This window comes from Neodiprion virginianus, chromosome 3, assembly GCF_021901495.1.
Source record: "Neodiprion virginianus isolate iyNeoVirg1 chromosome 3, iyNeoVirg1.1, whole genome shotgun sequence".
In the NCBI taxonomy this organism is placed as follows: Eukaryota; Metazoa; Arthropoda; class Insecta; order Hymenoptera; family Diprionidae; genus Neodiprion; species Neodiprion virginianus.
In genome coordinates, this window is record NC_060879.1 from 35,520,469 (window position 1) to 35,536,777 (window position 16,309).

The 16,309-nt window shown below is 40.1% G+C and overlaps 2 protein-coding genes across 2 annotated transcripts; both read left to right on the forward strand.

Moving 5' to 3' along the window:
• The first annotated feature begins 58 nt into the window (after window positions 1–58).
• On the forward strand, window positions 59–7,998 carry LOC124299649 (uncharacterized). Its single transcript, XM_046752916.1, has 25 exons — window positions 59–80; window positions 581–764; window positions 896–1,053; window positions 1,174–1,283; window positions 1,367–1,535; window positions 1,662–1,777; window positions 1,885–2,016; window positions 2,085–2,319; window positions 2,409–2,566; window positions 2,656–2,786; window positions 2,850–3,004; window positions 3,143–3,267; window positions 3,389–3,566; window positions 3,637–4,677; window positions 4,774–5,004; window positions 5,123–5,367; window positions 5,509–5,651; window positions 5,714–5,854; window positions 6,003–6,109; window positions 6,213–6,461; window positions 6,546–6,752; window positions 6,838–7,094; window positions 7,249–7,363; window positions 7,533–7,692; window positions 7,774–7,998. Exons 1-25 carry the CDS (start codon window positions 59–61, stop codon window positions 7,883–7,885), a joined length of 4,881 nt encoding a protein of 1,626 aa, XP_046608872.1. The 3' UTR covers window positions 7,886–7,998.
• A 636-nt stretch (window positions 7,999–8,634) lies between these two features.
• On the forward strand, window positions 8,635–16,265 carry LOC124300356 (oocyte zinc finger protein XlCOF8.4-like). The gene is made up of 7 exons (XM_046754337.1): window positions 8,635–9,475; window positions 10,681–10,822; window positions 11,007–11,162; window positions 12,473–12,727; window positions 12,851–13,020; window positions 15,015–15,247; window positions 15,330–16,265. The coding sequence occupies exons 1-6, from the start codon at window positions 9,266–9,268 to the stop codon at window positions 15,219–15,221; spliced, it is 1,140 nt and encodes a 379-aa protein (XP_046610293.1). The 5' UTR covers window positions 8,635–9,265; the 3' UTR covers window positions 15,222–15,247; window positions 15,330–16,265.
• Window positions 16,266–16,309: the final 44 nt, after the last annotated feature.

A 16,309-nucleotide genomic window follows, 5' to 3' on the forward strand; every position in this document is an offset into this window, starting at 1 on the left:
TTAGCGGTTGCATATTTCGATTCAATATGTCGACGCTGCGGCGGATAATTTACAAATCATGACGAGACACGGACACGCAGGCTAGTTTGGGATTTCAGATTCAACTTTTGGATCCCATTCATGCCGATGATTCATATCTCGACGAGGAATTACGCTGGGGTTATGCTTACGTTTTGAAAAGCTGTATTCTTTTTCACAAGACGTTACGACGAATACAAATACCTGTCAAAAGACGTATTCACGCAGGGTTCGACCGTAAAAATCACTGAGATATATAAAAATATATGAATAATGCGTTTCGATTGTTTGAACAGTAGTTGTTTTGATAAAACGAAAATTGTGTATATTGAACCATTTTCTTCAAATAAACTGCATTATATTCACAGTATTTAATTAATTGTTTAGGAATGATTTGTTCCTTTACTTTCACGCTATTATTACTGGAATTACAGACTTGTATAACTCATTCAAGCGCTTCAAAATGTAAATAATTCGATCCAGGGAACTTATTAACCTTCACAAGTGCAACTCTTTGAACATTTTGAATCCACTTATTAGCTATATGTTTTCTTCTCTGCAGCGGAACGAAACGCGACTCGTACCGATTTGTCCAGATGCAAGCTCACGCAATTGGGTACCGATTACATGGGTTCGATCACGACAACTGCTGGTGGAATTCGATGTCAGATGTGGTATTCGGAGAAACCTCTTCATCAGGTTCACTCTTACTGTACCCTCACGACTTTTTGTTATTTGTTCATGCTGTGATAACATAACACGAGTAGCTTGGCTATATCTGATCCATAAATTTTGAACGTATCGGCCAACACTTGTCGTTGATGATTAAGTTACACGGTACATTTTTCACGACATTATTTTAATCACCGCAGGTCAGCGAATCCATTACTGATAAAGTCTTTCCTGAAAGATCTTTACGACTTGTTAGAAACTATTGTAGAAATCCGACCAAAGATCCTCGAGGTCCTTGGTGTTATACAATGGACCCAAATCTGATTGACGACGAATGCGAAGTGCCTCTGTGTAATTTTGGAGGTGAACATTTAGGCGTTCATCCAATATCGTTACATCTGAGCACCATACCAAGGTGTAGCATTCAATTTGTTGCTTCAGTTCAATTGATGCTGTATTAATTTCTTTCAATCATATTTTTAGAATGTAGAATATCAGGAACAGGTTCCGAGTATGGTGGAACTCGAGAAACGTCTTCGTCTGGTAGAAAATGTAATTCTTGGGACAAGCGTTTGAAATTGGCCGTTAATAAGGTAAAATTTTGACGGTCCTTACATTTTCGAAAGTATCTGTGGGCCTCATCACCATTTCATAATCGATTTTATCATTTCCTCAGACAGAAAAATTCCCCAGTAACTACTTCTCAGATCTGTCCCGAAACAAGGCCAAAAACTTCTGTAGAAATCCGGATAGCAGCGCAGGTGGTCCGTGGTGTTACGTTGATTCAGAAAATTATGACATTGTAGAGAAAGAATACTGCAGCGTTCCATTCTGCGATGACAAAGGTATACTAACAAAAATTTTATTGACGAAGCTTCAGTAAGATTTATTTTCTTTGATGAATTCTTGTCATTGAATGACTGATGCTTAACCTCACACATTATGCATCATGATAATTTTCATTCATACAGATTGTCTGGTTTATACTAAAAATGCTTCGACATACTCAATTCTGACAAGCTTGAACAGCACTATTGGCAACATAACGTTCTGGGTCAAGCTTTGGAATCCCGGTGATGAGCAAATAGTACGTTGTGAAATTTTTATTTAAGTTCATACCACAACAAATTTAGCTGTAGATGTGTTTTGGAGACTAAGGTGAATAACATGCTTGAAAAAAATGATTAAATTTAGGGCCAGGCAAGATTACTATTGTCTAATCTACAAGTACCGTCTTCAGCTGAAATGATTGCACAGAAATGGGGAACAGGTGTTGAAATTCTGATATCAAATTCTGGAAGTGGGCAAGAATATCCACGCACTGACGTTCGTTTCTGTCTAATAAACCCTGTACGTTTCAGTCCAACAAGAAATAAGCGAAAGCTTGTTTGCAGGAGGAGACGGATTTTGAAGAGACTCCGAATATTCTCATTGGCACCAAATGGACAGCTCTCTGGGTTACTTGGGGTGGCGGTTTTATCTCTGTTGGGCGTTCTGGTTCATCGAAGCCTATTTTTTTAGACGAATTTAAGCAGAAGAACACGATATCGAGCATGTATCCGGAAAGTTTTTTCCAGTATGGCATAATGGGCACGGGAATTTTATGGAGTATGCAATTCTGCGAAGCAAGTAAACTGAACATTTTTACTGAATTTCGTTTAAATAGCGGTATTGTACTCTCTGTTACTTCTGGCACTCTGTAAGGCCTCGACTTTTAGCATGTGAAGTTCATACTACTTTTGGACTTGAATTCCTGAGAATTTGGCCCCTGTTACAAAGTAACAGCAGTCATGATCTACAATTTCACATCAGAGCTAGTCACGGGGCAATGATACAACTGACGCAGACTCCCGCTGTTCCTTTCCCACGTTATTTGGTACGCATATCTTGTTCTTTGAGAATCGTATCAGTCAGAAAATCAGAAAAGAAATCGATTTCAACAGATTCACTTGTTACAAATTTCAGATAATTTTGGGCCAGTCTGGTTCTACTCTTCTTCTGTATCAAGAGATGGAAACTTCTACAAAAAAAATTTTACTGGACATTGAAACTAAACAAATCCTCAATTTTTGGGCCTGGCATGAATTCACAATTAGGTTCGACTAACAGGGTAATGAATTTTTCGTTTCGATCGTTTCACGTGCTTGATATAATTTTAGCATTTTTGGTATGGCAATACAAATGTTTTGGCATCGGGATTATGGTAGAGAAAAAGTTTTCTCGATTCGAGACGATGCCATTCAGACTGTAAGGTGGTTCAGTATTGGAAGTGAGAATACCATAGCACATTGGACACTGTTTTGTACTCCAACAGGTAATTTCGTGAACGTTTATTTGCATCCTAAGATGTTCATGTTTGCATGAGTGCACATATTGAACTGAATAAAGGAATTATTATTAAAACTCAGTAGATATAATAAGATAGAGTTCTAATGATTCGTATTATTGGCAGAAGAGAATGCGGTCGAAGCTCCGTGGTTTCCAAATTGCATTTCGAATTCAGCAGATTCAAGATATGAAGGTACACAGTGGATGGCTGAAGGCGAAGTTCCATGCGTTCCATGGATATTTGACAAGGTTCGCCTTCTTCTGCAATTCTTTTTCTCGTAATTATTTGCTCGTCCATTTATAGAATATAGAAAAAGACTGACTTTTGTATGCAAAATATCCATCATTTAAAATTCTCCCCATTGGATAGATTCCTAAAGAAGATCGAGTAGATGACCATTTTATCGACGGATCTGCACTGAAAGCACTAAATAAGTGCAGGAATCCCACAAACGACCCTGAAGGCCCTTATTGTTATACATTACAGGATTTGAAAAGCTCTTCCGTCGAAAAACAGTACTGCTCCATCAGAAAATGTAGATCTTCTGGTGAGTTTTGTTGAAAAAAAAAAAAAAAACAACAATCTAGAAACTTTATCATAACAAGGATAATTTCCAGAATGTCGAATGGCTGGTACAGCCAATGACTACATAGGAACTATGTCGGTAACACGTTCCGGTCGTACGTGCGCTCCGTGGTGGACAGGATACAACCAGACAAATGTTACCACTGAAAAAACACCCAGCTTCAAATCACTGATGGTCAAAGCACTGACTAGTCTGAAATTCAAGAGAGAGAATGCGTTGAAGGATAATTTACTCGATACGCCAAGCGAACCTTGGGATAAAATTGGTCTTCGGTATGGATGGCCCAAAGATTTTGACTTTGGACACACATCGCGACGAGCTGCCCGAAGTTATAAACAGTCGGAAGTGGACCAACTTATTAGACCTCACAGACACCCCATAAATTTAGATACACGTGGTACTCTGGAATCAGTTGGAGATGGTGATTGGCTTCGGTCCAATTTAAGCACTCGGCAGGTATTAGCCAGGTATAATTTGGTCAGCTTAAATCGAAGGTTGCTTCAAGAGCAAGACACTTCGAAAAAGGCCAATCTACATCCGATATTCAATCCATATCAAGAAATTGAGGAAATAACCACCGAATTGAACGAAAAAGATGAATTTTTCAATATGGTCCGAGAGACCGTTCCACAGGAAGACATTCCAAGCACGACTTCCGAGAGTTATAATTCGATATCGCCAAATTCACCGTACGGTGAAACATCGAAATTTACTTCAGAATTGCCTGGATCGCCTGATTTTCTAACCGTTTATTCTAGTTTAGCTACTACTCTACCACCAATCGGTGCCACTTCCGAAAAACCTGAGGTAGATGAATTTTCTCACACAACTGCAAGCCCACAGCCAAAAACTGGCAGCACGGAGAAACCATCCAAGCCACATGATCATAAGAAACCGATTCATCCAGTTGATCCACTTTACCTAAACGACACGCTATATCCTGAGCAAAATGTTAAAAGTGCAAGTAATTTCTGTCGAAATCCTTCGCGTAATATAGCTGGCGCATGGTGCTACACAACGGATCCGGAAGTACCACAAGATCTCTGTAACGTCAGAGATTGTGAGCAGCCTGGTATACTTATAACTCTTCGTTAGATCTACTGACTGATTTTTTTTACTACATAAATTAATGTCTCATTTGGTTTAAAAATTTTTAATCTGATTGCAGAAGAATGCATTTTCCTCGTGAGAGGTCACGGTAGTGGTAGACGTCTGTACGTCTTACCGGATTATCGTTCGGAGGGACTTCAATTCTCTCTCAAAGAATGGGAACCCGATCATCCAGATTCAATAACTTTTGCGATATTAGGTGAAGACGATGTGAAGTCCCGTCTCATTCTGAAAGTTGGTGCCATGAAAAATGAGAAAGTACTTTTATACTACGAAACCGAAGGGAAGGGTAAGCCACCCGAGTGATTACGAATTATTGTACATGTTTATACTCAAGGTTGTTTAATATTGCCTTGAATTATACCTCTATTATATAATAAATTATTCGTACATTTAACTACATCTAGCAATGAAATTGGTGAAGGAAAAAACCTTACCTCATCTCCTATACCTTGGAAAGTGGACTGGGTTCGTAATTCGTATGGAACGTGGTGGAATAAAACTCTACTATGAAGGTGCCCCGTATCCGTTGTTCGAATGGGAAGACCCGGAGCCTGCCAAAGCTTTCTTACCCGTGTATTATTACTACAGTAGTGAAATAGGCAATACTATCGGAGTTGCCTTCAAGTGTAACACAAGTATATATGTTGAAGTGTGACATTAACGTTTTTTGCAACAGTTTCCTTACTGTTATACTATACTTTGGCATCAGGCAATGAGCCTTCGATTTAAATCTTCAGAACATTGATATTTAAAAGCAGAACCACCATATATAGAATGTCACATAGAAGAGACGACCACGGATCGATTCACAAGAATACTACCAATTTCTATTTGGGAGACGGAAGAAACGCCAAGCCCTCACAGACTGGTACTAATGGTTCGTGGACAAGGAGTTATACTGCTCCCTTTGCTGATGCTGCCTACCATGCCTGTGTAAGCGTTTTAATTTTTCCTGCCAGTCTTCTGGTAACTAAGATCATACCGTTCGTTTACAGGTACTACGCATTGACTATAGGTGAAAAGGGACATTGGGTGTTTTTTATGAAAAATAAGCTTCCCGCTGTTCACATACTTCACAAGCAAAATGCAAAGGGACAATTGTTTAATTTCAATACTTGGACCAATTTGACGATACAGTAAGCACGGGCCGGAGATACTAACTGTCTTTGATATGATATGATCAATACGAAATAGATGTTTGATAAATTGAATTTACCCAATCACGATTTCGAGGATTTTGTATTCAAAATTTTTGTCTACTTAAAAGACGAATTGTTTTTCAAGGTTTTACGACTATACCATCAAGGTTTTGCGTAACGGTACCGAGGTATTCCATTACGATCATAACTTACCTTTGCTGTTCTACTTCTTTTCTCTTGCTGTCGACAAAGGTGGGTCAGTTACATGGGCCGCAAATTGCATGCCGACAGGCACGTTCATTAATCATTTTATAGCCATGATTTTAAGAATCTACCACAGAAATGCTCTTTTGAGGCTACGGCCAAGTCTTTGCTGGTCATGTCATTCTCATCTCTACCATTTCAGACATAGATGGTTCTCCGGTGGATGGTGGATGGTCAGAATGGGGCCCTTGGAGGTGCAGCGCTACTTGCAATGGTGGAATAGGCGTAAGGAAACGGGTCTGCAACAACCCTGAACCGAACATAAGGGGTCAGCCATGTTTGGGACCGAGTACGTCAAGTGGCCGGTGCAACATGAACAAATGTGACGACGTAACAGAGGGTAGAATAACTTTGATCACCAGACTGTATCGTTATTATCGTGTAATATGCTGTATCAACATATATATTAAGTTACATTTTATAGTCACCCTCGAATTGATAAAGAGAAAAATTAGAACTCAGCACACGTCATTGATCGTGAAGGAAGGAGATCGTGTGAAGTTTTTAGCCGATCCTGATATTGTTTCAGCATTGAGAAATGAAACACCAAAGTCTGACATCAATTGGTCTCGCAATGGAATTTTTCTGGAAGAAGAAGAGGACAGAATCAAACTTGAAGATACTGCAGTATGTGAGTGACATAGAGTATCGAGTCCTTCTACCAAATTTTTCACACATGTTTTGAGCATTTGAATCGTGAATTTTTGATTTTTCAGCTATATCTTACACAGTTGTAAATGACTCGGGTGTATACACGCAAACTTTGCACCGAGTGGATGACACTCGCCTTATTTTTAAAATCATCACGCTAGCGGTTATTCCCGTCACGAATGAACTTGTAACTCGAGAAACTCTATCCTTTTCTATGACTTGCCACTGTGTTGTACTTGGATACGTATATTCGGATCTCAAAATATCATGGAAGTTGAATGGCCAAGTGTTCAAAGATTATGGAGTATCGACCCCTGTTGCGGTGAGTAAAAATTTGCGTCAAGCTTGGCGGGTTGTTAATGGATAGGTATTGTATTACTTCGAAACTTAAAGGGCCGGTTGGCATCACGTAATTACGTCACATACTTGTAATTTATACGAACCGATTTTGTTGGGTTCGTTGATTTATTTATCAGGTAAATGCAGATCGTGTTCGAAAACTTAACAAGTCCCATCATGGAGAATGGAGATGCGAAGTTGAACAAAAGGACTTGAATTTCAAGTGGACTACCAACGCGATAAAAGTTCGAGGCAGGTATCTTATAAGCTTATAAACTGCAACCGAATTTTATATGGTAGGTATGAATCTTATTATCAATCTCTATATGGTAACGTAGTTTTAGTTTCAAGCCATAAGCAGAGATTCGATCAACATTAATTGAGAGACATTTAATTTGCTTGTAATGAAACATTTTTACAGTATTGGGTCCTCCTAATTGGCGCACTCACTTGATGGACGATAAGCTAACACGCCCGATATTCGGTTGGATGCCGAACGAAAGTTTCGTTGCATTCTCAGCATTTCTATTGACATTTTTAATAATTGCGGTGATAATTGCTTCAACGATTACGTATTTAAGGTATTTTAATACGTTTTCCGAAGAATTGGAGTGTATAACTGTTTACAAACGGTCGAAATTCAACTTTATTTTAACACGCAGGTTTCGTGAAAGCCTCAAGTACAAAGCGCCACAGACAGAAAAGCTAATTGACAGTGAAGAATCGTTCAACGACTCAGGAAGTGAAAATCTAATCGACGATAAAAAACGGTGAAATAAGAGGGTTCAAGGGTGGAGAAAAGTGCATGAAAACGATTTGCAGGAGAAAGATTCTCTGCCCTCGGCATCAACTTCGCATGGCGATAATCTACGGTGTGCCGCCTCTACTGCGTGTCTATAAGTTATTTATAACTGCAGTTGTAATTATATGAGCGATTTCCGATCACGCAGCAGCAAAAATAGAATTCGATACGGCCGTGCTCCGTTTGTTTATTTTTGAAAAAAGGAAAAATAGTCACGCCTAGGCATCCGTAAGAAGCCGAGTCAATTCTCGGTTCGACGCACCTTTACGCACTACCAAGGATACCTTATAACATCCACTGTGGTACGCTTCTTTCAATCCTGCGGTAATCCATAATGCCGTGTTGAACCTTCATACCAGAAGGACGGCGTGCAAAACTAGTTTTCAATGGAGAAGTCCTCCCGATCAGACTCATTCATTTCCAGAAGAGAACAGACCTCGGCTAAAAACCCTTCGGCGAACGAGTAGATTGAAGAACGAGATCATTGATTCGATCGCCTCGCGTAGGTCTCGTTCCGAATTTTCAGTCTAAAAAAGTCCTCGCACAGCTAATTACAAGTCTATCGCGTGTAATAGCTGGCACATATAACTTATTACACGCAGATGCATGTAGTAGCAAAGAACTCGCCGAAGTCGTCGAGTGCTTGCTTTTTCTACAGTATTTATATAACCATGTGCAACCTGCAGACCCGGATGGCGATGCCATACACTTGGCACACGTATACCCGATGTGCACGCATGGCGCACCGCAGGGAAAGGTAAAAATGACGCTGGTTGGTCGGGACTAAATCAATGCGAGCGTACAAGAATTGACCGGAGGATGGTGCGTGCATGGCAGGCATGAAGGCAAGAGCATGAGGCCAGGGGAGCGACAGGTGCCGAGTCGCCCACGTGGGTTCTCTTAGCAGTGGAAGACGGCTTCCTTGTGACTGCTTGGAGTCAGGACGATGCCGAGTAAGCGAGTGGGGGGATCCATTCGGTAGCAAATGCTGCTAACCCGTCGCAAGGTCAAGATCAGTCGGTTAATCTCGTCCAGTGAGCGAAGACCTTGCTTGCACCTTGCACAATTATTGGAAATAAGTTGTACCCGTCTATGTTCAGGAATAAACATTGCTGCGTTATAGTTTGATTTTTCATCAAGCGGCAGAACAGCGCGACAAACTTACGAACCTTTTCCGCCTATTGCGTTCCAAGTAATTCTTTCCCTCCGAAAGGGATATTTCGTTTGATGGTGTTTATAGTGGATGAAACTTTGAAATTTTGCCGGGATTTATCCCCTCTCTCGATTCACCGCTAATCACTGTTACACGCGCGTGTAATCACACAGCCGTATTTTATTAATCACAACTTGTTATGGAAACTTGTGTTTTGATTCCAAAAGAGTTCTCATTGGTTCTTACTGCCGGTCCGTCGAACAAGCTATTCAAAAATGCACCCTTCTCCGAGATGCGGATCTCGGTGTGGTCCAACGTATTTATACCTTCAGGAACACTTATATACCCGTTTCAAGGATCAATCAGATTCGATAAAATTGATCTTTACTCCCTTCTCGATGACAACGATGTAAGTACGATGTATTTTCTTCATTACACATGACATTATGATATCATAACGACGACTCGACGTGGATACTAGTATTAAAATGTATAAATTTCACTCTGTTTGAAGTCTCAACTTCAAAGGCAACACCAATTATCCATATTGTTCTACCAGTACTGCTCTACAGTGTACATCCGATCAATTATAGTTACATCGAGAGAATAACGTAGTGTGAACATCGTTTCCGGTCGCATGATAATTGGCAGCCAGAAACACGTTTTTATTTAAGTCTGATCTAGAACCATCTGATCAATCAATAACTACTGAAATACACAGGTTGATCTCGAGTGATTAATGGGTTGGTATAGTTTTGAGATGGAGCTTTAAAAGTGATAAATCAATTGTGGAGGAAACAAGCCAATCAAGCAAAAAATGTCTCAAATACATGACCCACCTGCACGTTTCATTATACATATTTCATCTTATCAGATGCGAAGAGATAGATTTTTAATTGATACTATAGGAAAAACTGTTTAGTCCAATGCACGGACAAATGCATATGCTTACCTATCGCTCAATTGGTGCTTCTCGGTGGATTGAATTTATACTCACTTCGTTAAATTATATTCTTTCTTGCAAATGTTTCAAACGTCATTACGTTTTATTACGATCGAGTGCATGTCTGTAACGTATTTTAACGCGATTTACGAGCACGCCTTCGCCATGATTCGTACGAGCGCGAATATCACGCATACGTGCTACGAACGACCTGATAGAGTCTTTCCTTTTGTTATTGCCTTTTCTGAAAGGAACAACGAACATTATACATATCTATACTTTAGCCAGTAGCATCGAGAGCTCGCGACTGAAGAGAAAGGTATTATATTTCAGTTATATCGAGAACTGCAATATATGGCTAGGTAGACCTGAGGTAAATAACAGTTATTACCTTATTTTCAAAAGTTATGTTCCTATACATTATGCGTAACAACATGCTTTCAGTTAGTAAAATCAGTTGCAAGTATTGTTGAAGAATCGCACAATTTCGGTCAGCTGATCAGCATTTCAGAAAAGCTGGAAGTTATATTTTTTTTTCACTTCCTGGTCACCGATCAAAGTGATCTGAGCACTTCCTCACCTTTCTAAATCAATTTATTCATAGAACATTCGAGATTTTAGAAGATTGAGAGAAATTATTTATCATCTACTGCCATACTCTTACGTTTTAGATACGGCGCGAGTACGGCTGCTACGACGAGGTGTCATTTTCGAATTATAATCTGAACTACCGTCAGTGTAATTGGATAAGGTTTCTGCACATTGTACAGACTTACAACGAACAGGTGAATCTTATCGGCACAAAAGTCAAGGGTAAGTTAAACGGGAGTTCCTCGAGCAAACAGGATTCATGTTATAAAAACCGTCTGTATATTCATTTCCTCGCTAATATATTCGACCCGATGATAAGTGGATGGATGTACAATTGTAAGTGCAAGAACAGGCAAGTGAGTTTTTTAAATAACAAAAGTCGAAACGATAACATTTCGGATCGTAGGAGAACCGATATTTGAGGTGATCAAAGACGTTCAGCCGGACACGGAATTGGCAGCCTGTTTCGTACCTGTGGATGATCACGATTTGGTTTTTATATCACACGCTCAGTGGACACGTACTGCGATCTACAGGTACACGATCGATTCAATTTTGGACGGTAAGTAGCCTGTTCGCATATATAATTTTACTCATGATGAAACTATTTAATTATCAAGTTCATGTTCGGTATGAAGTAAAGTAGCGCAGTGCAGAAATCGTTATGTAAAAATGCTGGCAAGTGTTGCCTTGGGCGTATCGTGCAACGTGAGTTTGAGTGCGGCTGTAAAACATTAAACATAAACTCACTAGCCACTCGATCCCGGAACGGATGAATTTGCGAAGCTCTAGCACTGCTTTTTCTGGGTGGAGTTAAGTTTTCTTGGATGGAGCTGCAGGCCTTGCCTGTTCAGCGCTCCTGGAACACTTGATTCGACTGTAGAGAATACCTCATAAAAAAATTAACGATCTAAGCGGGTCTGGAGTCAGTGCCTATAAATCTAGTCCCGTAAAAATAGTGAAAACAAACTTGGAATAATGAGGTAATTTCATTAGGACAGCGAGTCACTGACGGAAAGGGAGTGGCTCTTGGTTTCCGAGTACGCCAAGTTTTTGAGAATTTCTGAAGTACAAGTTCTCCTTTGAAAAATAATAAACTGAATTGAATATGTATTCTCTCTCTCTCTCTCTCTCTCTCTCCATATATATGCGTGTGTATGTGTGCTTATGTATATTGTCTCGGAGGTTCTATTCGAGTTAAACTTGGTAAGAAATACCGAGCCTGTTGTCAGTAGTCTGAACTGGGTTGAAGATGGTAGCTGGGTGGAGTAAACAGCTAAGGACCGTCCAGTTGCCACCCATTGTACTGTCTTTCAGTGGCTGTGAGCGCTACACATTTGAATCACAAGTAGCCGCCTTGATCTGCACCGACAAAAATTCCACCGATATTTGCATTTCAGATTTGTAGGCCTATTCTGTATTTCGCGTATAATTTAATCTTACGTTTTTCTTTCCACGAATCAAATTACGTTTAAGGGTCGACGCCACTTATTCCGCTGCATATTTACCTCGCCATCAAAATTCGGGTTGCCTTCAATTCGTTGCTTGCCATTGCCTCCTCATATAATCATTTTGAAATCCACTTCAATATTGAGTCAAAATTCCAGAAACAGAGCCAAAGGAGGTGCAGTTTACTCGACAGTTTCATTTACCAACGATCATAGTCCGTGTTTAACTCAAAAGCCGTCATCAATCGGTTCGAATTCAGTAGAAATGCCTTTTATCTGCGTCGCTGCAACCTTCTCTGGAAATTGAAGAATACTTGAATGAATTCTCCCTATCGTTCTGTGTTGATGACGAATTTTTGGCAACCTTGCACGGCATTTATTGATAGATGAGCTTAGTTTCTACGATTGTTAATTTGTCTTTTAGAGTCACCGCTCGATCTGTCAATGGCCTTATTATCGCATCAGTCATCGTCAGTTCCATCTTGTTACGAAGCCGATGAATACGAATCGACGTCCGGCGAATCGTCGACGTCCACGTTGTCCATAGTTGGTGATCATTTGGAATGCAGCATCTTGACGACTATGAAACGGGGCGAACGTGTTTTATTGCCATGCGAAGTTTGCGGAAAATCTTTCGACCGGCCATCCCTACTTAAGAGGCATATGAGAACGCACACAGGTGAGAATGATTTTATGATCGATAATGATTTCTCTGTATTATTAAGAATTGAAACTTTCCTTCCAGTCATCTTCCTTTTCATTTAATATGCACTAATAATGCATTACAAAGATATTATTTAAGGCGAGAAACCCCACGTCTGCATGGTATGCAGCAAAGGCTTCTCAACGTCAAGCTCTTTAAATACACACAAACGAATACACAGCGGGGAAAAACCGCACCAATGTCTTGTGTGTGGAAAAAAATTTACTGCTTCCTCGAATCTCTACTATCATCGCATGACTCACATAAAGGTGAGTACGTGCAAAACATGTCTACAGTGTAATCACCCTTATTTACAACGTACTAAACCGCCATTAGCATATAATTATTTATACGAAAAAATTGAGATTTTTAAATCTTTTCCGTCTAGGTATATAACGCGTCTCGCTATACTTACGTAATTATTGTCCCGTAGTAAAATATTAACGAAGCAAAAAATTTCTTGAGAAACATCAAATTGCAAAAGCAAGAAGTTCCGCAATTATTACAGGACTGAGAAAAAATTAACTGCCATGGTGCTACAGAACTGTTCAGAATGTTTTAAGTTAAGCTGCAGAGCTAGCTTGAATAAAGCACGTGCACATATTTATACACGTGCTTTATTCTCCGAACTGATAAAAATGCCTCTAAGGACGAGGAGACTGGTGTTCGGATTTTGGTAGTTTTTGTAGAACCGAAGGAGAATGATAATGCCCAGTGAGAATGAATTCGACCAGACGACGATTCGTTCAGACTTGAAAGGTGAATGCAAGAATTCACTCAATCGGCTCTCCTCCATCCGCAGCACGCAAGACTGTAGCTTTTGCTTTCCAGCAAGGCTTAATTAAAACTTTAATGAACCCGAAGAAAGCGTTTCAATTTCCGATTGAACAAGAATTGTGAACGGGTTTTACTGAAACGGTGGATCGTTTTTCTCTTTCCACAAAGGAACAAACTTGGCAAGTACGCTACAGGCTATTTCCCGCAGAACTAAATACGATGCGAAGACTGTCCAAGTCCAATCATCCGAAGCAAACGAAAGCTGCGCGTATCGCAAAACCTGGATTTCCATACTCATAATCAGCGTTCCGTGTTAGTCGTTTCTCGGTTAGTAATTCCGTTTCCGGAAGCTGGTAAAACGTAATAAAAAGGTATAAAGTAGCGACTCTATGTTCTGTAAAGATGGTTTCTCCTCTCCCGATAACCCTTCAAGTTAGTGCCATCAGCTAGGCAAAAAACAGTGAAGATTCAAAATCGAATAGTAGACTCGTACACATCCAAGTGGCTTGTACGAGTTAACGAGCCCGAGAAATTGCAAAGCTACTTATTCTATCCTCCGCGCAAGCAGGTGGATAATAAATTTTGATACGACCTGTAGAATTTCGACAGATCTCAGTGGCTTCATCTCCGTTGACCAGTCTTGGCTGCCGCTGGTCAGTTCGCCGACGCCAGTAGCGGCATTGCTTTGAGCGTGTCGAGATAGCCTGCCTTGAATATCGGAGTAAAATCATTTTGCTGGCTCTGCAAATCCTCGCTCCAACTACGAAGTCGAGTATTCTGTAACCCGATTCGCAATGCCGGGCGAGTATTTGCAGCGTATTTCTGTACCATTAAAATTTGACACAAGTATCGATCAGTTATCGATAATTTGTAATCGGTATAAGCTATCCATTGATCATCTCGAAATTGACTTTATACCTCGGAGAAAATTTTCACCAGGTACAAAAATATCGTTGCACGACTTAAAAGGATGGAAAATATATCGCGGATTATACCTACCAGCGTTCTAATATTCGGAAGTAATGGTACTTGGGAGCAACGCAGGTAGGCCTACCATCAGCTACTGTAATTGGTCCATTACTTGCTCCCGCGTGGAATGCAATCCAATTAGAGAGACAGAGAACGTTGCCCTGGGCGATTTCAGTCGGTATTAGTGCTGTGGTGTTGTACTACCGCTCTACTGCCGCAGCTCGTTGCTATCCATACTTTTCAGATTTCAACCTCTGCAGCTTACACACTCCGGCATGCGTTCGCCCGATTAACGAGTATACAGCGATATTCATTCGGCGTAGAAATATACTTGGGTGTTAGTTAGAAGCGGATTGACAAACGATGTAAACAAACCTTTGCATTGACCTCGATGACCCTACCGATGACGCTGCAAATAACACTTAATAATTTAATTGAGAATCGATTGTAGGTGAGCGTTTTCAGGCACGTAAACGAAATTTCGCGGTTGTTCTGAAAAGTTTGCAATTTTTTTCAGGAAAAGCCACACAAGTGTTCGCAGTGCTCGAAGTCCTTTCCAACACCGGGTGATTTGAAAAGTCACACTTACGTTCACAACGGACTTTGGCCGTTCAGGTGCCACATATGTAATCGCGGATTCAGCAAACCAACGAATTTGAAAAACCACATGCTGCTGCACTTGGGCAGGTGTTCGAACAAGAAGTTTGTCAAGTCAGACTTATGATCGGCTGATGGATCTCACGAGAATAGGTATACAAATGCGTAGAGATACGTGGTTACGTCTCGCATATTGGGACAGCAAACGTGACTGTTAATCGTAACTTTGTTTCAGACTGACAAATAATTATAGTATGGAATTCATCTCACCGCATACCGAGGATGCACGGTTAACGGATATCGCGCGGGCTGCATCGTTAATGGGCTAAAAAAGGTGCAAAATACTCATAAATCAAATTCAAGTGTCGTCTATACGTGTGCGTGGATTCTCACATCGATATCGTCTTACCTGGAATGAATTAAGGAGGAGAAAAATTCTCCGCGATCAACACTGGTACATTACACACATACAGTCGCACATATGTATACACCTGCACCGGTATACACGGATCGAGATCGAGTCAGCTCACAAGCAATTTAAAACTGGGATTGACGGAGCAGGTTCACCTTGACGAAAAGTAGTTCCAGTACATATAGGTGACAAGAAAACTATATGTATGCATGGATGCGTGCAAGGGGTTTGCACTTTCGGTATAAATTGCGCGTGAAACTGAATTGCTGAATTAAATATTGTGATTAACGAGATTTCAAGGCTGAAATCTATGATACTTTGAGCAAATTACAGTCGAAGCGGCGCGTATTACAGCTTTAACATTATCAAGTCATGTTACTGATACGTATACTTGGTACTAGCTTTTGTAAGGATGTTTTTTTCTTTTTCAATCTGTCAATTTGCTTCAATTACAATGTAAGATTGCGATCGAGATAACGAATGGAGACATGGTTAAACCGTGTATTATGCATACTCTCTTATTATGGTCTCGCATGTGAGAATTTTTACTGACTGCCATATACAATGCTGACGAATATGTCACATACAGATAGTAACGTTATGTATTAAATATTGTATTGTATTATATCGATGAATTGATAATTAGGGATTTTTAAAGCAATATCATTTAGTCTTTATAAGCGGCGCGTAGTCTTGCCTAACAGATTGAACATTGTCTGTTGTAAATAATGTTAGTCTAATAAAGTTAGTTTGAATAAATTTGAGTATTTTTCATTGCCTCCAAATCAGGACAGATAATTTTT